General features: G+C 40.3%; 1 protein-coding gene across 1 annotated transcript in view; it reads right to left on the bottom strand.

The window, feature by feature from the left end:
* The window catches only part of LOC126183257 (rapamycin-insensitive companion of mTOR), a 253190-nt gene that overhangs the window by 141584 nt on the left and 85295 nt on the right, over positions 1 to 26311 (bottom strand). Inside the window, exons 9-11 of the mRNA XM_049925073.1 lie at positions 21065 to 21195; positions 8800 to 9044; positions 191 to 292 (exon numbers count right to left, since the gene is read on the bottom strand). Coding sequence (XP_049781030.1) covers positions 191 to 292; positions 8800 to 9044; positions 21065 to 21195 — 478 coding nt within the window. The remainder of the gene's footprint in view (positions 1 to 190; positions 293 to 8799; positions 9045 to 21064; positions 21196 to 26311) is intronic.

Genomic DNA, 26311 nt, shown 5'->3' with positions numbered 1-26311 from the left:
ACTGTTTCTCTGCTCTTTCTGAGAGAAACATTCACCTAGCCTTCTTAACTGATTTATTAACTTTTGTAACCATAGTCATTATGATGACATGATCACTAATAATAATAATAATAATAATAATAATAATAATAATAATAATAGCCATAAAGGATGACAACAGATGCATTGGGCCCCTCCTCTGATATATTACCTTCAGAATTGTCCGGACAACTGTCCAGTTCCACGAGAAACCATCCTTGTTTGAGAGAACAGCAGATTCTCTAAGTATGTCATCAAAATCCTTTAGTGTGGGCTGTAAGCAAAAAACAAAATTCTAATATAGGAGATTGTATAGAGGCATGTTACATGCTAGTGTGGAATTTAGTTCATGAAACATAACAATGCATTATATATATATATATATATAAATGGACTGTAGGCTGTGTCTTATCCATCAAAAGCAGTCAAGCTAAAAACAAAATCTGCGAATCACAAATACAACAGACATCCTAAAATAAAGCACACAAAATCTTTCAAGAGCTAAAAAGACATTGAAAATGTGTCTTCAGTAGATTAAAACAGACAATGACAATAACACATATCTTATGGATGCCATTTATGTAGCAGATGCAGCTTTGGTAAGCCTATTAGATCAGTAATATATTGAGGCTTGCAGACCCTCCATACATGGTTCCTGAAAAATTGTACCTAAATATTATTGACGAGCACTCTATGTGGCTAGCTGGATTTGTCCTATGAACCACAGAGATGGCCAACTGGCAAAAACTCGCTAATAATGAAGGCGGTTCATTTTTAAGTCAACAGTGAAAGAATTCCACCTGACATAAAAAGTCTTGGGGAGTTAATTGTGACATTAACAGCTATCAATATAAATAAATTCTTACCAATCAGACCAACTGAATGCAGGGTTTATGGTTCCAATCATGAAACTACATCTGCAAGTATTTACAACAATTGCACCCAAAAGATGGACAGTATGAAAGGGTACCGATGAGTATGTGTGTTAGTTATCAAGAAACACAGAAAACATATTTTCAATGCACTAGAGCGTATGTTGAACTGAACATAACATTTTTTGGCAGTACATGCTCTCCACAGATTATTTATAATTTTAACTTAACAGTAACACCAGAAGCACCTAATGTATGGTCTGTTAGAGAAATGTCCTAAGTCCCTTATTGTTATTGAAACTATACAGTTACAGAGACCCTTTGCAAGTCTCAAACATCTATTATGTATATACACAGACTGAAGCGACAATGACCCGGGTCTCCCGTTCACTAGACAGATGACACTAACCACTAAGTCACTCTGGCACAATGGCTTTGCACAACTGCACCTACTACCCTAGCATGCCTCCCTCCTCAATCCAAATTCCATTCACCATCATACAGTTTCATTTCATTAAAGCACCAATCCTGGGTTTCAGGCAGGATCCCCTGTTTCATTCCACACTGAGGTGCTATTCCAATACTGTTGAAGAACCTTCACAATGCTGTTCGAGTTTACAGGAAATACCAAGTGGGCTGAGACACAAATGGGAATTTGGATTGGGTCGGAAGACATGCTGGGGTAGTCCTTGCAGTTGTGCAAAGCCAGTTTGTGAGGGTGGTGTAATGGTTAGCACATCAGCTTAGTAAGCAAGAGAGCTGGGTTCGAATCCTAGCATTGGTACAAACCTTGATTCGCCACTGTGTATATACATAACTGTAAATGAATTATCTAACTACAAAGCTACAAAAATCAGTACCATGATATCTGTTGTATGCTGATGTTTATAAAACATAAATGGTCTGGCTGTTATGTGTAATGTTAAAGACCACATCCAAGAACACGGACTGTAAACATTCTGCTGGCCACTTAGCAGGAGTATGGCAAGCAGACATGGCACTTGCATGCAGCACACACTGTCTGCTCGCCATTCTTCCACCAAGCAGTTGGCAGAATGTTTACGACCAGCATTCTTGGATATGGTCTCTATCACTAGGTATGGCAACCAGAGCATTTATGTCTTGAGCACAACTCGGCAACTAGAAACTAGTCACAACACAATGAACATATAACAACACAGCTGAGGTAGTTTTTCATTATTCATTAAAATCACAGAATAACATCTGGTTGTAACAAATTACATATGCTTTCAGGGGTTCTGTGCAATCCAAAAATGCCCACACAAACCATAGGCAAACTTTATAAAGCAGCAGCAAGACCACTGTTATTGTATGACAGTGAAATCTGGGAACCAAGACAGACTTACAAACAGAAGCTCCATACATCAGAAATGTGCATTTTACAATGGGTGTGAGGAGTAACACTGAATTCATAAGTAGTAGTTTTCAAGTAGTACCCATAAAAAGAAAACTCTCAGAAGCCATACTGAGGTAGTAAAGTCACGTAACATTAAGACTTGAATATCATGTCAAGAAAAAGTGCCTCACCATGGCTACAAAGAGGAGAGGGAGATGAAGACCTCAAACCACTAGGTTGACGACTATCTGAAGTGATATGAAGAAGCTAAGTCTTAGTGGAGATTATGCCCACAAACCGGACAGATGGTGCCACATAACTAGGAAAGCTGACCCTGATTGACAAGAAAAGACTAGAACAAAGAAAGAAATAAACCCCCAGTACAACCTAAACTTTAGAAACACAGTAACACATTACCATCCCTCCACTTCTCTACCTAACATCACTGAAAAGGATCAATATGCAATAATTGTAGAACATGGACTAGTTTACTTCTGTATTGGACAATAAGTTCAAAGACATGTAGAGATGACACCTCAAATCATCAAACTAGGCACTGTGCAGTGCACAACTGGAAGGGGAACAGGGCAGGGGAGAGACTAACCTATTCAGCTTCTAACACGTCTAATCTGTCAACAATAACTTGAGAAAAGTATTCAAAGGCTGTATTGGCCAAGAAGGTATTTATGTGTAGGCCATATCTAGTACACACACGTACGACACACACTGCTGCCACATTGTGGCCCCCAGAAATAGTTCACAATTTTTCTTGGCAAAGGCAATGGATAGTGTGTGGTATATAGTTTGATCACATCCTTAGCTCAACAATTATCACGTGGCCCCTGGTGTCAACAAGTAATGTTTCATTAGTACTAAATACACCATGTCAACCTGCACTTGTCAGATTCATCATCATCATCACCACCACCACCACCACCACCACCACCACCACCACCACTGTTGTTGTCTTCAGTAAGAAGAGACTTGTTTGATGCAACTCTCCACACCAGTCTATCCTGGGCAAGCTTCTATATCTTTGCACAACTACTGCAAACTACAGTCATTTCCCTCTCCAATTTATACCCCCCCCCCCCCACACACACACACACACACGAAGATTGTCTCTTCCCTCAGTTATCTAATTGGCAATTATGTGATACCTCAGAAAGTATCCTATAAACCAATTTCTTCTTTTGGCCAAGTTGTGCCATAGATTTTTTTTTCACCAATTTGATCCCCTACCTTTTCATTAGTTATCCAATCTACTAACTAAATATTCAGAACTCTTCTGCACAACAAAATTTAAAAAGTCTCTATTCTCTTCCTGTCCGAAGTGTATATCATCCATTTTTCACTTCTATACAACACTACATGTCAGACAAATACCTTCAAAAAGAGAGACTTCCCACCACTTAAACTTATAATCAAAATCAATAAGTTTCATTTTTTTCTACATATTGTCAATTTGCATTTTATTTTCTCTCTTTTTTGGTCATCATCATTTATTTGCTGCCCAAATAGCTACTACTTTTAGTGTATCATATAATCATATTCCCTCAGCATTGCCTGATTTGATATGATTACATTCCACTGTCCTTGTTTTATTTTTGTTGACATTCACCTTGTAACCTCTTTTCAAGATACCATCCATTTCATTCAATAGATCTTCCATGTCGTTTACCGTCTCTGACAAATTAACATAATTCCATTTCCAGACTTCTCCTTTGTTTCTTTCACTGATTGCTCAATGTACAGACTGCATAACATTGGGGACAGGCTAAAACCCTGTCTCACTCCCTTCTCAACTACACTGAGGTGACAAAAGTCATGGGATAATGATATATACACATACAGATGGCAGTATTATCGCATACACAAGGTATAAAAGGGTGGTGCACTGGCGGAGCTGTCACTTGTACTCAGGTGATTCATGTGAGAAGGTTTTCAACACTATTATGACAACATGGCGGGAATTAACAGACTTTAATGTGGAATAGTAGTTGGAGCTAGATGAATGGGAAATTCCATTTCGGGAATCGTTAGGGAATCCAATATTCCAAGACCCACAGTGTCGAAAGTGTGCCAAGAATACCAAATTTCGGACATTACTCTCACCACAGACAAAGCACTGGCCGGCGGCCTTACTGACGACAGAGCATCAGTGTTTGTGTAGAGTTGTCAGTGCTAACAGACATGCAACACTATGTCAAAATATTAACAATATAAGGAAAAGCTAGATTGCAACTCATTGTAAGGATGACATATTGAGAGGTAGACAGGCACAATAAAAAGACACTCACACATAGCATTCAGCCAAAGCCTTCTTCAGTAAAGGAAACATACACACTTTCATTCACTCAAGCAAGCATGCTAACAATAGACCCATCTTCATGCAGACCAAACTAACTACTGTTGTACTGTCTTTGAGCAGCTCCTAGTTTCATCATTTGGGTCAGCATACACAGAAACACAGATTCTGCACAGTGTCTTTTGCTATAGATGCAATGCAACACAATGCAGCTTTGGAAGACTATTCCATTTTACAAATGTTTCAAATGGCTCTAAGCACTATGGGACTTAACATCTGAGGTCATCAGTCCCCTATACTTAGAAATACTTAAACCTAACTAACCTAAGGACATCATACACATCCATGCCTTAGGCAGGATTTGAACCTGTGACTGTAGCAGCAGCGCAGTTCTGGACTGAAGCACCTAGAACCGCTCAGCCACAGCGGTCAGCGATGATTCCATTTTACAGCCCATGGTTTTACTCTGATGTTTTGTGGTAGGATGTTCAAAATTGACAGTGAATGCAGGATAGTTTTTCACAACTTGAACCTGTTGTTAGCTGACAAACTTGAAACTGATATGGTCTATATGTTTCAACACTCTTACCTTTAGCATCTAGACAGATGGACAATACACTCTCATAGGTATAATTAATAATGTCATGTGGCTAGGGCCTCCTGTCGGGTAGACCGTTCGCCTGGTGCAGGTCTTTCAAGTTGACGCCACTTCGGCGACCTGCGTGTCGATGGGGATGAAATGATGATGATTATGACAACACAACACCCAGTCCCTTAGCGGAGAAAATCTCTGACCCAGCCGGGAATCGAACCTGGGCCCGTAGGAGTGACATTCTGTCATGCTGACCACTCAGCTACAGGGGGCGGACACTCCCATGGGTAATCAAGTCAGAGATAGTTGCCATATTGGTGATGGCAAACCTGTTGCCTTGATTAATGTGGTAGATGAATGTGATCCCAACAGAGACTGAACCGACTGAGTGAGTGACAGTCGCGGGAAGGCCAGGTAAAACAAGCTGTATGTGCATCTTATTTTAAGATAAATTAGGGTCACAAGGCACCAAACACTCCTGCTATGTAATCAGCAGCCACTTCAATTTTAATGAGTCACCATGTAAAGGATGTTCAGAGTATTCTGATTCAGATACAATTACAATGGCAAATAACACCCAGACTGCAGAAATCACCACAGGTTAGTAAAATAGACAGAAAAGCTGAAAATTAGCATATAACTTGGCAGTTAAATAGTGTAAGTTAACAACAACAAAACTGAGGAGCCAGTACACTTAGAGCCTCCTCATTTCAGGATACAGACGGCAGTAGCTCACACAAGCACCTCTGCTAAGTGCATGTGTAGTGCCACAAAGATTACCATAGATTAATAAAAATGACCACAAAACATCAAGTGACGGATAAGTGTTGTATGAAGTGATGAATATGGTACATATTGGTTCCTGCCCCTTGCAGAATAAGAGAAGCCCAAAAAGTATATGAAGCTTTCCCATATGAAAAAAATCAGACTAGAGGAAGAAACATTTTATGGGGCACACGTACCTATGATGACAGCATATAATTTGCTATCAAATGTACAGTTCATCTTTAGAAGTCATTTAACAACTGAAATGCTATATTCTCTTTTCTCCGCGAGGTACTGGATGGATTTAACAAAAGATTTCGAACACTAGGCATATTCTTTTTATTTAACTAAGGTGTTTGATTGTGTTGATCACAAAATATTGCTCCAGAAGTTGGACCGTTATGGGATACAGGGAGTAGCTCACAAGTGGTTCTCCTCTTACTTTAGCAACAGACAGCAAAAGGTCATTATTCACAGTGTTGAGAATGGCTGTGATGTAGGATCTGAGTGGGGTACGGTCAAATGGCAGGTGCCCCAGGGATTACCGTTGGGGCCACTCCTGTTCCTTATTTATATAAATGATATGCCCTCTAGTATTACAGGTAATTCTAAAATATTTCTGTTTGCTGATGAAACTAGCTTTGGTAGTAACGGATGTTGTGTGCAACATTGGCTTGGTCTGAAATAGTGCAGTTCATGACATAAGTTCATGGCTTGTAGAAAATAAACTAACACTAAATCACAGTAGGACTCAGTTTTTACAGTTTCTAACACACAATTCAACAAAACCCGACGTTTTAATTTCACAGAATGGGCATATGATTACTGAAACTGAACAGTTCAAATTTCTAGGTGTTCAGACAGATAGTAAACTGTCGTGGAAAGCCCACATTCAGGGTATTGTTCAAAGACTTAATGCTGCCGTTTTTACTATTCGAGCAATATCCGAAGTAAGTGATTGTTCGACATGAAAATTAGTCTGTTCATTTTCATTTGCTTATGTCATATGGTATTCTAAAAGGATATTTTTGGCTCAGAAATGGGCAGTTCAGGCAATAAGTGATGTAAGTTTGTGAACCTTTCGTCAACCCCTGTTCATTAGTCTGGGTATTTTGACATCGGCCACTCAAAAAAAAAATCTTTACTGTCATTTCTTGTTAACAATATCAGCATATTCCCAAGAATCAGCACCTTTCACTCTGTTAATACTCGACAGAAATCCAGTCTGCATTTGGATCACACTTCCATAACTCTTGTGCAGAGAAGTGTGCAGTATACTGCTGCATCCATTTTCAATAAGCTACCACAAGAATTCAAAATCTTTGCAACAATCTGCACACTTTCAAATCAAAACCGAAGAGTTTCCTCATGCGTCCCTACTCCTATTCCACTGAGGAATTCCTTGAAAAATTAAGCTGATTCTTATTTGTATTGTTGACTGTGTTTACTTAAACTTATGGCTTGATTTTTTGGGTTCATAAAAATTTTATTTTATCTGTTATTACTTTTATTTTGTAATTTCATGTTCTAACACATTCTGTGACCTTGGAGATTTGCTCCTACAGAACTAGACATGGAAATAAACAAACTCAGGGTTTAACTGCCATCATCTTTCATGGGTGAACAAAACAGGGACCAGTTAGCATACTTTGTATGCCCACACAGTGATGTACAACCCTGTATCTCCCACTATGCATTGGGAAGTAAATCAAACTTCTTCAGATACAAAGTTACTTGTATCTCCACTGTGGCCACCTCACATCAGTCCTTTGGAGCACTTATGGAATGTTGTCAAGAGGGTGTGCCTATTTGACATTGCTCTGACCAACATCCACAAGTTGTGGACAGCTGTTCAGCAGCTGGGAAGCAGCTTTGCCCCCTAATAGGTCATCATTGTCCCCCTATTCATCCAGTGTCTTGCAGAGTCTTCACCATGACAAGTCTCCACCATCAACAGGGTGAAAGGGGAGGTTTATGAGTAACCCCAGTTCTGAAAAGTGTACAACCACCTTGTAATCATACCAGCTATTTATTTGAGGTTGCATTCTCTATGAGTTGCCCTAGCTCCCAAATAATAGTGTTTTGGAGCCAATATTATTGCATGCATTAAGACAATGTCAACACGTGATAGTCATACACAGAGTAAACCCAAACTATTGATATTTACAAGTAGTGATGTCAAGAGCTCATCCTCAAGATGTCCAGTTAACTCCAACAGCAGGTACTCCAAGAAAGGCATTGTGCTCCACAAAGAGGTACACTTAAAACTAAGAGTGTATCCTCCAACAAGAGTCAAGCAACATATTACTTCCTCCTGTATATAACTTACGAAATAAACATGGCAATTCAGTCAGAGAAATTCCAGTTGCTACAGAGGTTCACTGGTAATCACTCTTCTTGCACATCATTCTCAAATGGAATAGGAGGATGTGTAGGGTTGCGACAGGGAAACGATAGTAAAAGACAACATATTGCCCATGACATACCACATGGTGGCTTGTGCAGTATTAATGTAGGTGTAATACCTTTTCAGCTTGGTACCATTCAAACATCTCTCTATCCTTCAGCTTCATATTTCTTTGTTTATTTCAGAGATGGAAGTGATATTTTTTGAGGATTTTACTTCATACAGTTCTTAAAATAATAAAAGTTTGTTACCTTTTTCAGCTTCCTCCAATCCATATTCTTGTGTTGTGAAAACATGCACACTTGCATTTATGAAGCTGACACACTTCAGATTTTTGCCTAGTCATTGATCAATTTTACACACACACACACACACACACACACACACACACACACACACGCGCACGAGAACACGAGAGAGAGAGAGAGAGAGAGAGAGAGAGAGAGAGAGAGAGAGAGAGAAATTTATCTGAAAAAGTACCTGCAGAGAACGTGAATGAGATTTCCTTCCTGGCTGCAGTAGCTGATCCAAGAAGAGGGAGGCAGGAGCAGGTCGCCTGCTCAGTAATGAGTGCAAACGATGAAGTGCTGCAACAGCAGCCAAGGCCCGCTGCTGACACACCTTATCTGCAGTATTAGCAGCATGAGACAGGAGATTGGGCAAGGCTGGAGTCAAGTCACAGCATTCTGGAGGCAGCAACAGATGTACTTTGTGCAACAGTACACCTGAAAATGTAGGGAAAAAAGGCTAAATAAATCATTTCTACACTATACCCATCTAAAAAACCACCACCTCACTTTAATTACAATAATTGTTAAACATGTGCACAAAACTATCAAACTGTAACAATAACAGCTAAATTATAGAAGACAGACAGGTGTGTAGCATAAATTATTTACGGAGTCTTTGAGTCTTTGTTGTTACATAATATGGGTCTTTGCAGCAGTGAAAACAGAGATTAAATCTAACCACAATTTGCTAATGAAACACACTGAACCAATTTTGTACATGAGAGTAACTTTGTTTTCATAGTTTTGTTGGTTCATCCTGATTTAGTTTTGACACATACATACACACACATACTTGTCATATATGTGGGAAGTATTTCCTATCAATACAGAGCCATAAGTATTATAATAAGATCTGCTAGACTTTAAAAATATCTGTATTTTCTAGGTCACAACAAGTGTTCCACATTTATCAATATATCTTCAGTAGGACTGGAGTCCTCCAAAGCAGGCCTTCTTACCATCCACTGGAAGAGCTCTAGTATAAACTTCTGGATTAAATCATATTATGTGGCAGTTTATGTGAATATATCTCTGTTGCACCACTATTATTAAATAACTATATGAAGTAGAACTTTAAAAATTTTAATGTGAATAAAACCCAGAAAAAGCAAATAAGGTTTTAAAAGATGAAGAACCTTAGCCATTGAGATGTGGAAAAAATTTATTGATGAGATATTTAAATGAAAATAATGCAATTTGACAACATTTCCCCATAACTCTGAATTCAGCTCTTTTACATAAATGGGCAGATTTGACAGCAATTCTCCAAATAGTATTGACTTCATGAACAGGAATTAATATTAATGAAAAACATCAGTTTGATGTGCTAAAGTACACTTCTGCATAAGCTCCAAGATCTATATGGAAAAAATCTCAAAGGATATTCAACAGCAGCTTAATTTATGAACTATTTTTTCATGAAAAAATACTTAATAAAATGACTGCTGGTTAACAAGAGATCTTATAACAGGGTGTATACGGGGACAAGGAAAAAAAATTCCCAGATTATTCCCAGATATCCCGTTTAAAAATATGCTTTTTCCCGGGCGAAAATACACTTTTTCTGTGCTAAATGACAGTAGGTTTTCCATAGATTTTTCCCTCGGGACTGCATGTACGTTTTATACCCTCGCGTAGAACTTCCCGGAAAAAAGTAAAGATGGGAGAGAGAAGTTTTGGAAAGACCTTTGATTTGCAGGAACATTTACACTGCATATTTTCATATTACAAAAGTATAAATTCAAATTCCACCAAAAACACAGCGCGTTAGTTTTCGGAGCGTTGAAACCGAGTTTGCGATTTCCTTTTGTAGGCCACTCATATCTCACGCCACGTGACCTCACCAGCCGATGACAGCAGAGATTCAGAGCATAGGACACGTATTATAGTCAGTCAATAGCAAGATCACTGGTTACGTAGCGTGAACACACAAAGAGGAAAAGTTAGCGGTTTACATTAATATACATAGTATAGCTACAAGGAAAGCTAAGCTTTCACATATAATATTGGTCTCTAAGATTAACAAGCTACAACAAAAGCTAAGCTTTCACATGCAATACTGATCTTTTTTGCATGTGTTATACTTTAAGATATATCACACAAATGTGCCAGTACATTTAAAATTATGACATAGATGTCTGGGCTCGAAATTCTTGGAAGTGGCTGGTCCTCAAAGTGTTCAGTTTTAAACGCTCTGTGATTCAAGAAATTCATCCACTTTCTCACACGTAACATAATTCATCTTGCGTAAAAAGAAATTTACTTTGAAAGTAACGCTTTTCGAACCACCGTTCACAATACTATCCGGAGACTGTTAGAAATAGGTTCGATTTACCAGTTGCCCGAGAGCACCAGAAAACAGGCATTATTGCATGTACACAGCTGCAGTGGTGTAGGAAACCCGCATGTTCATATGTATAAAGCACTAAGAGAGCTTACATAAACCATACTAAAATGCATAATTCAGCTTGAAGTGCACATTGGTTTTTTCCAGATTCACAATTATATTAAGGTTTTCAGTGTGGTTTTTGGGATGTACATTTTCTTGAAGTACCAGTACTCTACGATCTCATTTTTGGTTCTTTATTATGGCATAATGCCATACATGGCAGAAGATGATAACGTGCACTTGAAATTCAGCGAACAGTTGGAACTAGCCAATACTGTGGAAACGAACACTTCGTTTCAAATAAAATGATTGCCTCAGCGGAAAGATTTAAGACAAATTTCTTTAGCAAACTTACAAAAATAACTTCATTGTTCTGCATGGCAATTAATGCTCGACTGCTAATAACTTGGAAATAAAATAAAATCAGAAAACTGAAACTAATAATATATTTTTGCCCTCTGTAGTTATGTGAATGTAATTTAATTCACTTGATAGCTCCCGGCCACAGAAATACTTTTCGTTTTCATTTGACGTGGGAGCTGTAAACAAAACGAAATCACTTAACGCAAACAAGGGTCACGTAGAGACTAACGCCCTCCCCACTACAACTCAGACAATTCTGCGCATGCGCGAATCTGGCAGCTAGGGCGCGTGATAAAAATTTTTCTCGTTGGCATCTGGCTGCTTGCTGCTACTAACGAACCTAATGTGAACAGTTGTGACGTCATGCAGCAAGCAGTTTATTGTTACGAAGAATTACATAGTCTTCACCCTACGGCCTTGACATATTTTTGCTATTTGCAGACGCTTGTGCATGCTCGGTGTTTTGTTGTTGAAAATGGTGCATTTCCTTTGCCACTAAAGTTTTATTTTTTTTTCCTCCTCTCGTTTATATTTTATTCTCCTGTATCATTCTCCAGTAGCAGGAGAATCAATTCTTACCAGTCAAAATTACAAAAATTTAACTGAAAGCTAAAACAATGAAAAATTCCCGGAATTCTGAAAAATTCCCGTGTTTTTCCCTGTTTTCTCCCGGATGAAAAAATTCCCGGGTTTTTCACGGATTTCCCGGTTGTCCTGGGTCGTATAAACCCTGTATAAGTATTGCTGATGTAAAAGCTTCCTACAGAAAATTTGTGTAGCCCTTACACTACACAAGGTGTTTCAAAAAGTTTAGATCTTTTATATGCATTCACATACAACCTTTCACAAATATTCAATGTGCTCTCCATTGGATGTACAACAAACATCCAGAAGGTTGTAAAACACAACTAATACATTTGAGAGCATGTGGGTTACTGCATACCACTTACAGCTCATCTATCACTGAGGCAGCTCATTGTTAATATATACTCTTATATGCAGATGGCAGTACAGTGGTGATCCAACTTGTTGAAAATCAAATTTACACATGTTATTGTGGACAATGTCAGATCTCAAATATATTCAGCTACATTATTCTTCTAACTGTATTTCTGCAAAAAAGAACAGGTCACAAATTTTTTCTCAGGAAACAGCATAACACACATGAAGCTCCGAAAGTCTCTCTCATGCACAACTATGGTGTGTGGCTGATGAGTTCTCAGCATTATGATGTGGCCGTTCACTTTTCCACTTAAATGGATGTAGTCTCATCACTGAACATTAAGTGTTAAAGGAAACTTCTCTTCCACCTTCATCCTCAGAATGAATTCACAAAACTACACATTATTGTCTGTCTTCATTTTCATGGGCTTGTAGCAAATGAATCCTGTATGGTTTGAGTCATTATCACCACATAACACCCCGGAGACACACATGAGGAATGGCTAACTCTGGCTGGCACAATGTGTAGACTTTTATTGATGACATGGAAAACTGTTGAGTGTTCTCTCTGTCTTTAATGAGCACATGGTGGACAACTTGTGGCTATCTCCTTTTATAAACAATCAGTGCCTTGAATTGGCTGGTGTCATTGTCAAATGCATTGAGTTGTAGTAGGTAGTAGTGTTGTACTCTCAATGAAATTGTGTTGCACGTATGTGACTGAATTGTTCCTGCTGAAGATGTGAACATCAAGAAAGTGCAAAGAAGGGCAGTTTGTTTTGTATTACTGCAAAATGGGGAAGAGTGTCACAAATATGATACATGAAATGGGGTGGCAACCATTAAACCAAAGGTGTTTTTCAATGTGGCGAGATCTTTTCATGATATTTCTATCTCCAACTTTCTCCTCCAAATAAAACATTATATTGTTCATGACCACCTATAAAGGGAGAAATGATCATCATAATAAAATAAGAGAAATCAGAGTTCGCACAGAGATATTCAAGTGTTCATTTTTCCCAAGTGCTGTTCAAGAGTGGAATGGTAGAGAAATAGTGTGAAAGTGGTTTGATGAAAACACTGCCATGTTCTTAAGTGTGAATTGCAAAGTACACATGTGGATAGAGACGCAGAACACAAAAGGCCTTTTGTTGCTGCATTATTGCCATCTCGACTCCGCACGCATTACGTAATGAATGAGTAAGAGAGCTAGATACACTAGGGAGACCTTTGCTGGCAAATACCCGAACAGGCAACTTACAACTAGTGCCAAGGTAAACTTTTAATGTATATGTACAAGTTAAAATTTAGTTCACATTTCTATTTTCATTTGCATAGAAGAGAGGGTCTTGTGAAATTGGATGAATCTTATTGCAACACATTGTAGCAAAACAAAACATTTATTTATTTATTTATTTATTTTTTATAAATTCCATCATGAAAGAGAATGTGGAGAAGGGATGAGATGGAGTCAAGGTACAAATTAAAAGATAAAAGCAGCTGTACGAAACTAATTCTGTACACTAATCTAACAACAAACTGTAATTAAACAGCTATACGTTATTTGTGCATCTTTAAGCTAATTTTACATGGTAAAAACAACTGATGCTCCCTCCGTTTTATTAAGTAACTGCTGTTATGTCACTGCTGATTTAATATTCACACAACCAAATTCAGAGTTGCAAAAATTAACAGAGTTTCAATATATGAAGCCTACTTACAATGCCACGTTTGTTTCTCATGCAGCTAATAGGAACTTTCAGTCCTTCAACCTACAGGGATTTCCAGCTCCTTTCTATTGATCAATGAGCAATCTTAACTTTTAACTTCTGTCATCCAGTCCATCACATGCCATGGATAAATAATTAAGACCTCAACAAGTGGGATAATGGATTAACGCCCTGTTGTCACCAAGGTGTCATTTTCTTTATAAAATAAAACCATCAGTACAGCCAGTCTGCTCAATGTCTGGTCACTGTGAAGAACAGTAATTACAACATAGATTTTTGTCATTTCTCTACTACACAGGAAAACTTTTTTCGAGCTTAGAGTACAAAGCACGCACCCCCCCCCCCCCCCCCCCCCCTCTCTCTAGCCAGCCTATGCCTCTATATGCACAACACCGGTGTTGCATTTCGGCAAGTGGAATCGGTAGGAAGTGGATTAGGTAGGGTTGTATGTTGTTTTGAGTGAGGGGGCACACTATCTAGGGGTGGAAGTTGTGTCGAGTGAGGTGGGTAGAGGGAGAGAGGTGGAAGACACTGTTTTGTCTGCTAACAATGTGGGAGGGTGGGGTGGCAGGTGCACAAGCTAGGCATGAGATATACGATTGTTGGACCTGGTTGGAAGCGGCGGGCACTGAAAGTGATGTGGGGACATGAATTGGGAGGGGGTGGCAGGATGGAGGAAGGAGATACTGTTGGGTGGAGATGTGGGGACGGGGTTAATGGAGTTGACGTCAGAAGGGTTATGGGAGTGAAGGATGTGTTGCAAGGATAACTACCATCTGTAAGGTTCAGTAAAGTTGGTGGTTGAGGGAAGGACCCAAATGGCCCAGGGTTGTGAAGCAGCCACTGAAATTGTGCATTTTATGCTCAGTTGCAGGTCGTGCCACCAGGTAGTCAACTTTGTTACTGGCAAGAGTTTGGCAGTAGCCATTCATCTTGATGGACAGCTGGTTGGTAGTCATACCAATATAAAAAGCTGTGCAGTGTTTGCAGCAGAGTTGGCAGATAACATGGTTGCTTTAACAGGTGGCTCGGCCTCTGATCAGGTAGAATAAGCCTGTTACAGGACTGAAATAGGAATTTCTGGGTAGGTGGGCTGGACAGGTCTTGCACCTTGGTCTTCCACAGGGATCATATTTCTCTGGCAAGGGGATGTGAGTGGGAGTGGCATCGGGATGGATAGAATGTTGTGTAAACTGGGTGGGCGATGGAATACCACTTCAGGAGGGGTGGGATGTCCCTCATTTCAGGGCATGGTGAGAAATGATCGAAACCCTTACTTATATGATTCAGTTGTTCCAGGCCAAAGTGATATTGGGTAACAAAGGGGGCACTCCTTTGTAGACGATTCTTGGGAAGGGGTGATTAGGGGTATGTGAGGATACGGCACGAGAAATCTGTTTATCCTTGTGCACTAGAATTTGGGGAAGGGGGGGCAGGTAGAGCCTGTCTGTGAAAACCTTCGGCATACTGAGCAACAAGGGAGTCCTCATCACTGCAGATACGACATCCAAGTGGCCAGGCTGTATGGGAGGGGCTTTTTGGTGTAGAAGGGATGACAGCTGCCAAAATGCAGGTACTGTTGGCGGTTAGTGCGTCTAATGTGGATAGCTGTGTGAATGGAGCTATCACAGAGGTGAAAGTGAACGTCCAGGAAATCTAGTAAATTTTCTTTCTTTTTTGTGTGCGTTGTTAACAATTCAGCACTTCTACCCTTGGTAAGTCATCTCCTTTATTCCTAAAGTATTTACATTCTACCAGAACTTACCTGCAAAATCACACAGAAACACTTACATTTTTGTTCTGTGAAACTGAATCTCAGGCAACTGTCATTTGTATTTTTAACAAGTTTTATGGGAAACTTAGTTATTTGCTTGTTTAGAATCTTACAAGTGTTAAAGTACTGTACAATTACATTCATTGCCACTAATTGTTAAGATTTCTTTTAGTTTCATCAGGGCAGACATCACGACATCTCCAGCTCGATCAGCTTTATTTCTTACGGCTGACAGTGCACTGTTTCATGGATCATAATGATAGATTACTACAGCATTCTGAATGACATATTGATTTCCAAAGCCATGAAACAAAACATTGACACAATGCCATAATGGTTCAAATTTGTAAAATAGGTCCTTAATGGAATATGAGAACATCATGGCCAAGAACAAGGATTGAACTTTGTCAATTCTCAGGTAACTGTTCAGCTCAGAATCGGAATAACACACACAGCAGATTTCTATTGTACCTAATGGATACTGGGAGATTCAACAAAATTCAAAGTTATTTTCCACAAGGAGACACAGATTTTTAACTCTCGTCCTAGGGGTGTCAATAATATAAAGAAGAAACTGTGAAACAGGACAGACTATTTACTGTGCATGACATCACAGAAGTGATTCTTAAAAGTTTGATACCAGGTAGATTTCTTGTTAAGCCATGTCCACACCAGCCACACACAAACGAATGGAGCAGAGTGTTCGTAGGTGCACAGCATGGTTTCAGTGTGCATGCATGCTCAGCAGTAAAAACAGAAAAGGAAACTCCGAAAATTTCAAGTTTTGCTTTCACAGTTCAGCTTCAGAAGCTGAAGGGGGAAAACGTAGAACATGGCATCAGTGGGGGGCACCACTGCTGAAAAGTCGAAAGATATACAGCGGAAATAGCTTACTTACAGGACATACCAACTGGAATGAGCAGCTTACTACCCACCAAATACAGACTAAGAGTAAACCAAGAAGATAGAAGTAATGAGGAGTATCAGAATGAGATTAATGAGAAAATTACCATCAAAATTGGGAACCACAAAGTATACAAAGTGGCAGAATACTAGTACCTTGGAGGCAAAATAACACACACTGAATGAAGCAAGAAGGACATAAATAACAAACTAGCACAGGCAAAGAAGGCATTCCTGTCCAAAAGGTGCCTACTAGTAACAAACATCAACTTTCATTTGAGGAAGATGTGGATGCACATCTGGAGCACAGCTTTGTATGGAAATAAATCACGGCTGTGGACAAATTGGAAAAGAAGAGAATAGAAGTCTCTGAGATGTTTCGCTACAGAAGGATATTGAAAATTAAATGATCTCATTAGGTAACACATCTTCTTCATATGAAATAAGGAGGTTGTCTGCAGAATTGGCAAAAGAGGAAACATGTGGAAAACACTGACAAGAAGAAAGGACAGGATAATAGGACTCACGTTAAGATATATAAGTACCATAACTTATATGGTACTAGAGGAAGCTGTACAGCCTGAAAACTGTAGGAGAAGACAGAGATTTGGAAGACATCCAACAAATAACTAAGGATGTTGGGTGCAAGTACTTGTCTGAGGTGAAATGGCTGGCACAGGAGAGGAATTCCTGGTGGCTGCATCAAACCAATTAGAAGTCAGATGACCCAAAAAAATTGATGGAAAGTTTGAACATTTTTATAACATGTCATTGGAACACTTCTAACACTTGGTCAGTTTGACTCAACCAGTAATAAAGAAGCAAGAGACAGACTACAGAAATGCAATGTTGTTTTAAAAAGAGAAGAGCAATAACACTGCATTTTTCGGATTTGTTGAAAGTTTGACATCTCTCTTCAAAGTGTCCAAACAAAGACTCTCAATGACTGTACCTGAAGTGCACAAGGCTCTTAATGATGCACTAAAAATATATGTTCTTAATTTCAAATTTTCATTACCAGTATAACTTAGGAGGTAAAATTGTTACCAAATTTCTGCAAAGAGCCACACTACTGATATGAAAGCACATGATGTTCTCCTCAAAAGGGCGACTGGGCTATCTGACATGTAGAATATAGAGGTGCAGGGGTCAAAGATGATTGGCAGGACAGTGATTCAGAGTTGTGCTCAAGTGTGTGATGAGCATCTTGTTGTTTATTTTATATGTGGCAATCATGATACATTGACAGAAAAGAAACCCTAGCATCAAAAAATAATTAATGTAGAGTAATGAAATTTTGGGAATACTTTTGTCTAGGTAAAATATTTAACATTGCAAAGATCACAGGTTAATCTAAATGTGAGAAAAGCAATTGCAAATGTGAAATGCTAGTACATTAATAATATGTGTAACTGCCATAATGTTGAATGCAAGCATGCAAACATACATGAATTGTGTCAGACAGGTGTCAGATGTCAGTTTGTGGGATGGAGTACCATGCCCGTTGCACCTGGTTGGTCAATACTGAGACAGTTAATGCTGGTTGTGGATGACGTTGCAGCTGTTGTCTGATGCTTTCCCCACACATACTTGATTGGAGACAGATCTGGTGATCAAGCAGGCCAAGCCAACATGGTGCACTTTGTAGAGCAAGTTAGGTTACAAAGTGGTATGTGATTGAGTGTTATCCAGTAGGAAAGCATCACCTGGAATGCTATTCAGAAACAGAAGCACAACAAGTCGAATAACCACTGTCACACAAATTTGCAGTCAGAGTGTAAATTTGCAGTCAGAGTGTGCAGGATAACCATGAAAATGCTCCTGCTGTCATATGAAATCGCACCCCAGACCATAATTCGAGGTGCAGGTCTAGTATATCTATGCTGCAGACATCACCTGGCCACCTCCTAACCAACAGATGGCCATCACTGGTACTGAGGCAGAACTGGCTTTCAAGAGAAAACACGTCAGACCTCCACTCCACCCTCCAATGAGCTCTCGTCTCACACCACTGAAGTCACTAAAGGCGGTGGTTTGGGACCAGTGGAATGCACACTACAAGGCATCTGGCTCGAAGCTTTCCTTGAAGTAACGGATTTCTAACAGTTTGTTCTGTCACTGAGGTGCCAACCTCTGCTCAATTACTGCTGCAGACCACAGTATGATGCACCACAGCCACATGTTGAACATGACAATTGTCCCTCTCTGTAGAGCCATGGGGCTATCTGGAGCCTGTCTTCTTGCTGCCATACCTTCCTGTGACCACCACATCCAGCAATCAGGTACAGTGGCTATGTTCCTGCCAAGTCTTCCTGCAATATCGCAGAAGGAACATCCAGCTTCCCACAGACCTATTACATGACCTCATTCAAACTAAGTGAAGTTTTGATAATGGTGTCATTGTTGCTTTAAAGTCATTTTTGACTAACATCAACTCACTACATCCAATCTCAAAGGTAACTAATGCTCACAAATATTACAATGCGTATTTACAGCAAACCTGATCTGCATCTGCATCCAGCACCACTGTTATGCGACTGATGTGAAATCTGAAGAGACGTCATTTTTCATATACAGAAACATGCCTACCAACTTTTTGTTTATCTCTCACAACTCCTTGGTGCTGGGATTCCCCCCCCCCCCCCCCCCCCCTCCCCAGTGCATTTTGGATTAAACAATCCTAGTTGACCTTAGTATAGATTTATTAAGTTTTCTGGTAATTTCACTCAAAACTCAGTATGGGATAGAATATAAATTAATTTCTGCATGTCCTGCACGTACACTATCATCTCGTGATGACAAGAAACCCTGTCCAAATAAAGCAAGCAAGAACTAAACTTTTTCTTTGATGTACTGCAACTATGCAAAAGTTGTTCGTTGTTGCTCAACAGTGTGCAGAGCAGTGTGATTTGCCGTCCACATAGGATGTGATGCACTGCCACTAGACACCTTTTTTCTTGGTTTTTCAGGGCACTGCATGGCACGTCCGATACGGACGTGGTTTAGGAGAGGTTGCTACTACTGAAATACTACACTTTAAGTTGTGATGACAGGTGTACTACAGGAAGACCAAAATATCTGAAGAAACCCACAAAATATTGTAAGTATAGGTGACATTTTCTATCAGCAATTTTTCACATTTTGTTTCTGATAACACAAGAAAGGATGGTATTACAGCTTCTACAACAATTAATGGACCTCCAATGTGGTCCACTGACTATGTCAGAGAAACTAGCTTAGCCATCAGAAAAGATTTGAATTAAGTCCAGTACAAACTAAGACTTCCAAAAACTCCAACTTTATCTGCCTGACAAACATCTACCATTATATGAAGAAATTCTGAAGTGGCCTGTAAAGGACAGCAGCCAGCATGACAAGTGAATACACTCCAAACACTGATTAATGAAGAACTGTACATGTTATACTGTATGCAATCAAGATAATGTTGGTTGGTTGGTTGAGGGGAGGGGACCAAACAGCGAGGTCATCGGTCCCATTGGATTAGGGAAGTAAGGGAAGGGAGTCAACTGTGCCCTTTCAAAGGAACCATCCCGGCATTTGCCTGAAGCGATTTAGGGAAATCACGGAAAACTAAATCAGGATGGTCGAACGCGGGTTTGAACCATTGTCCTCCTGCATGTGAGTCCAGTGTCCTAATAATGTGCCACCTCGAATGTGAATAAAATGGAGTGTGCAATTGCAGTATCTGTTACATGATCAGTTTCCAGATTTTAATGATTAATTACATTACCAAAATATAACATTACCAATTAAGTCTCTTGTCTGAACATCACAACATAAGAATGCCATTAAAAAATCCCATACATAGTTATTGCAGAATGCCATTAAAGAAGCCCATACAGTTATTGCAGTATTTAAACATTTTTTTCCAGTTGCCCACATGTGTGTTTGTTGATGTCAGTCTCTCTAAAAATTGATTTGAGGATAAAATACAAGCCTGGAAAAACAAGTGTGTACAAATAAAGGTAACAACACTGCCAAACACTTTGGTAAACTTCTCTCAAGTGCATGTCTTGTAAAGAAAAGAGGCTAGTAAAGAAAGATTAGTCAAGTAGAACACTCTGCTACGATATGCAACTAAACATGGAGAAAACATACATGCAAAGATCAAATGTAAGAATACCATGAGTAACGAGAAGCCTAAACTGATTTCAACCAAAATTCATCTGAGATAGGTGAATCTAAAATTGGATGTCAATTTTATGGATAATGGTCTGGAATCTGTATATAACAGAAGTAAAGAAATATATAAAAAGTAAAGAATGAACTTTTCAAGCATACAGAGAGTCTTAATTTCTGTCTCTCTTATTGCCAGAAAATTTTATTTACTTACCTAGGAGCATAGTAGCACGAACAGATATATAAAGATCTGAAGTAACAACAACTTCAACAATAGCCTCCAGAAGGCCTGTTTCTACAAATATGTACATCAGCAGAGCCATGTGTACTTCAGAAAGGTTTGGCCTGAAATGAACAAAGAGGAAAAAATTAGACCTTTTAATGATTTACATACAAATACAGGTCAAAATATATTCACCTTTTATATCCTATTGGTAGTTTCACTTCTGCACAGATAACGTTTATATTTATTTTTCATCTAATGAGAAACATAACTGTAGATTAAGAACTATGGTAACAAACATTCTGACAAAATGTAAATAATTTAGTAGTAAAGGGGGAGAATCATCGAATAGTGGAGATGTTGAGTCGTCGACAGGCACACAAAAAGAAAGAAATGCTTTGCTAGATTTTCGCCACTGTTAACCCCCCTCCCACACACACACACACACACACACACACACACACATCCACACAAACTGTGCAGCTACAGTGTTGTACCAGTTGAACCCCCAATGCTAGGACTGTAGTTTTGCAGGCAGACTGGGGTGAGTGGGATTTTGTTGGGTGGGGAGGATAGAATGAGAAAGAATCGGAAGTGAGATGAGGGGTTGGGGAAGTGTAGTTGATGGCTCAGAGGGAGAGAGCAAATGTGTTGAACAGAGATGTGGGAGGGAGTGGCAGCAAGTGCACAGGATAGGAATGTGACACATGGGCACTAGAGCCAATTAGCTCATGCAGTGCATGATGACGATGATGTGGGGGCATGGATTGGGATGAAGGGACAGGACAGGGGAAGGAAAGCTCTTATCTGTGTAGCTCAGAAAAGCTGATGCTGGAGGAAAAGGATCCAGATGGTATGGGTTGTGAATCAGCCATTCAACTCAAACATGTTGTGCTCAGCAGTGTGTTCTGCCATTGGGTGGTCATCTCTGATCTTGGCCACAGTGTGGCAGTGGCCATTCATTCTGGTGGACAGCTGGTTGGTGGTCATACTCACATATAATGCTGTGCAGAAATTTCAGAAGAGCTGGTATATGACATGGCTGATTTCATAGGTGGCCTTGCCTCTCATAGGATAGAATAAGCCTGTGAAAGGACTTGAGTAGGATGTTCTGGCTTGGTGGTTGAATCAGGTAGCGATGAGTGGAGTGCTCCATTGCAGCTGGTTCTTGAGTGTGGTGGAAGGATTCGAAGGATGTAAGGATATGGAGCAAGGAAACTGTTTGTGGATTAGGTTTGGGGGTACTGCATGTCTGTGAAGGCCTTGTTAGACCTTCAGTATACTGCACAAGGGAATTCTCATCACTCCAGAGAAGTCATCCACATGAGGCCAGGCTAAATTGGAACAATTTTTTGTTGTGGAACGGGTGACAGCTGTCATGATGCAGATCCAGGAAGATAGCATGTTGGGCTGAAGAGAACCAGCTGAAGCAGATTGCTGAGAAGATTGTGGAGGAATGAGGAAGGGTGTCTTTGTCCTGCATTCAGATCAAGAAGATATCAATGAATCTGAACCAGACAATGAGATTGAGGCTTTGGAGGCTAGGAAGGTTTCCTCTAGATGGCCCGTAAGCAGACTGGCATTGATGCCCATGGCCATGCCACAGATTTGTTGATATATCTTCCCCTCAAAAGGTAAGTAGTTGTGTGTGAGCATGAAACTGGTTAGATGTATTATGAATAAGGTAGTGGAGTTTGGGTCAGGACAGTGGTCAATGGCATCAAGGCCATGGGAACACGAGATGTTGGTCTACAGGGAGGCAGCATTAAAGTGACAAGCAGGGATCCACTTGGTAATGTGATGGGGATGGTCAATAGTCAGTGGAGGAATGGGTTTGTACATCTGATATGAGAGGATAGGCTACAGGTAATTGGTTGGAGGTGCTGGTTGATAAGAGACAAAATTCTTTCAGCAGGAGTAGAGTAACCAGCTACAATGGGGTGCCCAGGATTGTCAGGTTTATGAATTTTGAGAAGCATGTCGAAGGTTGGTGAGCTGGGGCATACTGAGGTGAAGGGAGAGATAGATTCAGGGGAAAGATCCTGAGACGAAACTAAGGATTTGAGTAGGGATTGGAAGTAGTGTTAGTCTTCCAAGATAGGAAGACTATGCCAGAGCTTGTTTGTGGAACTGTTAGACGGAAGGCAGAAGCCTTCTGCCATGTAGTCACTGTGATTCTTAGTGACAGTAGTGGGGCCTTTGGCTGCAGTGCAGGAAGAATGATTAAATCAGGATCATTAGTGAGGTTGCAAATTGTTGCTCTTTCTTCTGCTGAGATGTTTGTTTTCTTGGGAAGGGACCTGGGGAAGCATGGCGAGGCCAAGTTGGAGGTAAGGAATTACTGGAAGGTGAATTGGGGGATGGTTAGGTGGAGGAGGGGGAGGGTTACAGTTGGATGGTATTACGAACAGGGAGAGGCATGATTCAGTGTTGGGATGAGATAGGCTTTGGTTGGAAGGACTGGTAGCAAAGAAGTGTTTCCACTGTAGGGATCAGGAGGAGTGTAGGTCTTTGACAAGACCAGCATAGTTTACAGAGCAAGGTGGCGCAGTGGTTAGCACACTGGACTCGCATTCAGGAGGACAATGGTTCAATCACGAGTCCAGCCATCCTGATTTAGGTTTTCTGTGATTTTCCTAAATTGCTCCAGGCAAATGCTGGGTTAGTTCCTTTGAAAGCGCATGGCCGACTTCCTTCCCTGTCCTTCCCTAATCCAATGAGACCAATGACCTCGCTGTTTGGTCTCTTCCCCCAAACAACCCAACCCAATCCAGCATGGGGAATTTGGGTGTGGGGCTAAAAGTGAGACCTTCAGATAGGAGACTTCATTAGGATTGAAATTTCTGATGGATACATTGACAGCAGTGTTTTGAGTGTGTTTAGGTTCTGGGCTTCATGAAAGGAAGTGAATTTTGTAGGATGTGGAAAATGTCAGCAAGGCAGGGTCTGAGTACTATGAGGGATTGATGTGCAGGCTCACTGGAGGTAGTACAGGTGTTGATGGATAGTGGTGCCGTGAGGTGGGTGCAGGATGTCAAGAAATTTAATAATTATTGGAGGTGGGGTCTGAAGTGCTCTCCCATGGGTTGAAGGGCAGGGTTTCAATTTGGGAAATATAGTGTAGGAAGTTGGGATTGCACAGTAACAGTTCCTTGTGAAGGGAGCACAGAAGGTTCTGGGAAGCCTGTGCCATACAGACTTGTTTCTGTAGTACCAGGTTTGAGAAGGAGAGGTGCTGGTGAAATATGAAGATTTGGAGGTCATTGTGAAAGGAAGGTGTGGAACCAAGAGAAGGGAATTTTTTTGGTTAGGTCATGGAGGGGGGGGGGGATTCCATGGCTTAGGCAGCATGTTAGGAACAGGATGTGGCATTGGATTGTAAGGATAGAGAAACTTTTCTGAACTGATGCAGACATATGGCACAGGAGTCCACTTACTTAGGATGGGATGTCGGGGAGGAGGGGGGGGGGGGAAGCTGGAGGGAGGAGTGGACGACATGGGAAAGAGAGAAATGAAAGAGTTAGATCGTTGTAAAGGGAATTATGGATAACAAGGCACAGGTTCAGTAAATGAAAAGTTTGAAAGAAATGGCGTTGAAGACAGTAGCATAGCTTTGCAACATGAGGAAATTAGTTTGCGCATTACACATTAGCTATTGCAGCACCCAATGGGCAGAAGGGAGGGAAAGAAGAACAGACGTAAAATCATGACAGGAGCAATGTTTTAGGAGGGGTGGGTTGATTTGGAGATGAAACATAGTAATTTGCTGCTTGGATAATGTTTAACTAAGATCCGATTGACAGGTGGTTCACAGGACAGCTTGTGCTAGAGTCGAAGTGGTCGTGACTGGTGCTTCTGGCTGTCACAAAAGTCATTCACAACCACACTGGCCAGGGCCACTGATGTGTGAATGTAACAAACTTGAGAAGGAAAACAAAGGGAAAGATATGGACAGACAATCTGGGAGAGACAAAATTGATGTGAATTTTGGGACAGTAACAAATAACTGGTGACATGAGATCTGAGATGGAAGGGAGCCACTAGGAGATATAAATATGGTAAGGAAAGTTGTGGCAGAATAATTTAGGATTAAGGGTGGCCACTCAATGAATAGTAGAGACATTAAGTTGTCGACAGGCACACAAAAAAGAATGAAAGTTTTGATAATTTATGGATGAATCCTTTAATGACCCATCACTATCTCTCCCATTCCTCCAACTACAAACCCGCTATCTCATTCCTTATACATCTAACCAATTACATCCTCACACACAACTTCTCCTTTGAGAGGAGGGTATAAAAACAACTAAGCATCACATCCATGAGCAACCACATGGCACCATCCCACACCGATCTCTTTATGGGCCATCTAGAGGAAACGTTCCAGGCCTCCTAAAATACCAAACCCCTTGCCTAGTTCAGGTTTCCTGCATATACCGTCATGATCTGGACCAAGGGCCAAGACTCCCTAGCCTCATTCCTCTCAACAGCCTCAACATCACCTCTCCCATCTGCTTCATCTGGTCCTCCTCAGCCCAATATGCCACCTTCTTGTACATCAACATCCCCTTCTCTGATGGCTTTATCCACACCTCTGTCCATATCTAGCCCACTAAGTACCAACTGTATCTTTATTTTGACAACTGTCACCCATTCCACACCAGAAAATCTCTCCCCTTTAGCCCGGCCACCCATGGAAGGCATATCTGTGGTGATGGCAATTCCTTCACCCAGTAAGTTAGACAGTTAGTTAGTTAGTTAGTTAGTTAGTTACATGTTCCACAGATCATTTAAACAATTCTTTTATCGAAATGATGTGGAATGAGTCAATTTACAGGATACGTAGACATGATTAGTGTTAACATTAATGAAAAAATTATTATTTAAGCCCTACTCACAAAACTAGACTTTTTCTTTTTTTGTGCTGAACGTCTCATGGTGGCCTTCACAAACAGGCACTACCCCCAAACCTAGTCCACAAATGGATTTCCCGTTCAATGTGCTCACACATCCATGGAAATTAGTTTCATAGTGCACAACAAAATGCCGAATTGTACTCTTGACAAATTGATGTACGAGTACACAAGACATAGTCTATACAAAAATTTGATGGTACACTGTGAAGTGTGATTTATTACTATATTATGAGGTTGTATGTGTGATGTTTAATGTGACATGTGTAAGTTGCTACAGTGTAACTGTGACTTCACTGAAATGTAAACACACAAAAATGATGAT

Source organism: Schistocerca cancellata, chromosome 4 (genome assembly GCF_023864275.1).
Source record: "Schistocerca cancellata isolate TAMUIC-IGC-003103 chromosome 4, iqSchCanc2.1, whole genome shotgun sequence".
In the NCBI taxonomy this organism is placed as follows: Eukaryota; Metazoa; Arthropoda; class Insecta; order Orthoptera; family Acrididae; genus Schistocerca; species Schistocerca cancellata.
This window is presented reverse-complemented; position numbering and strand designations above follow the sequence as displayed.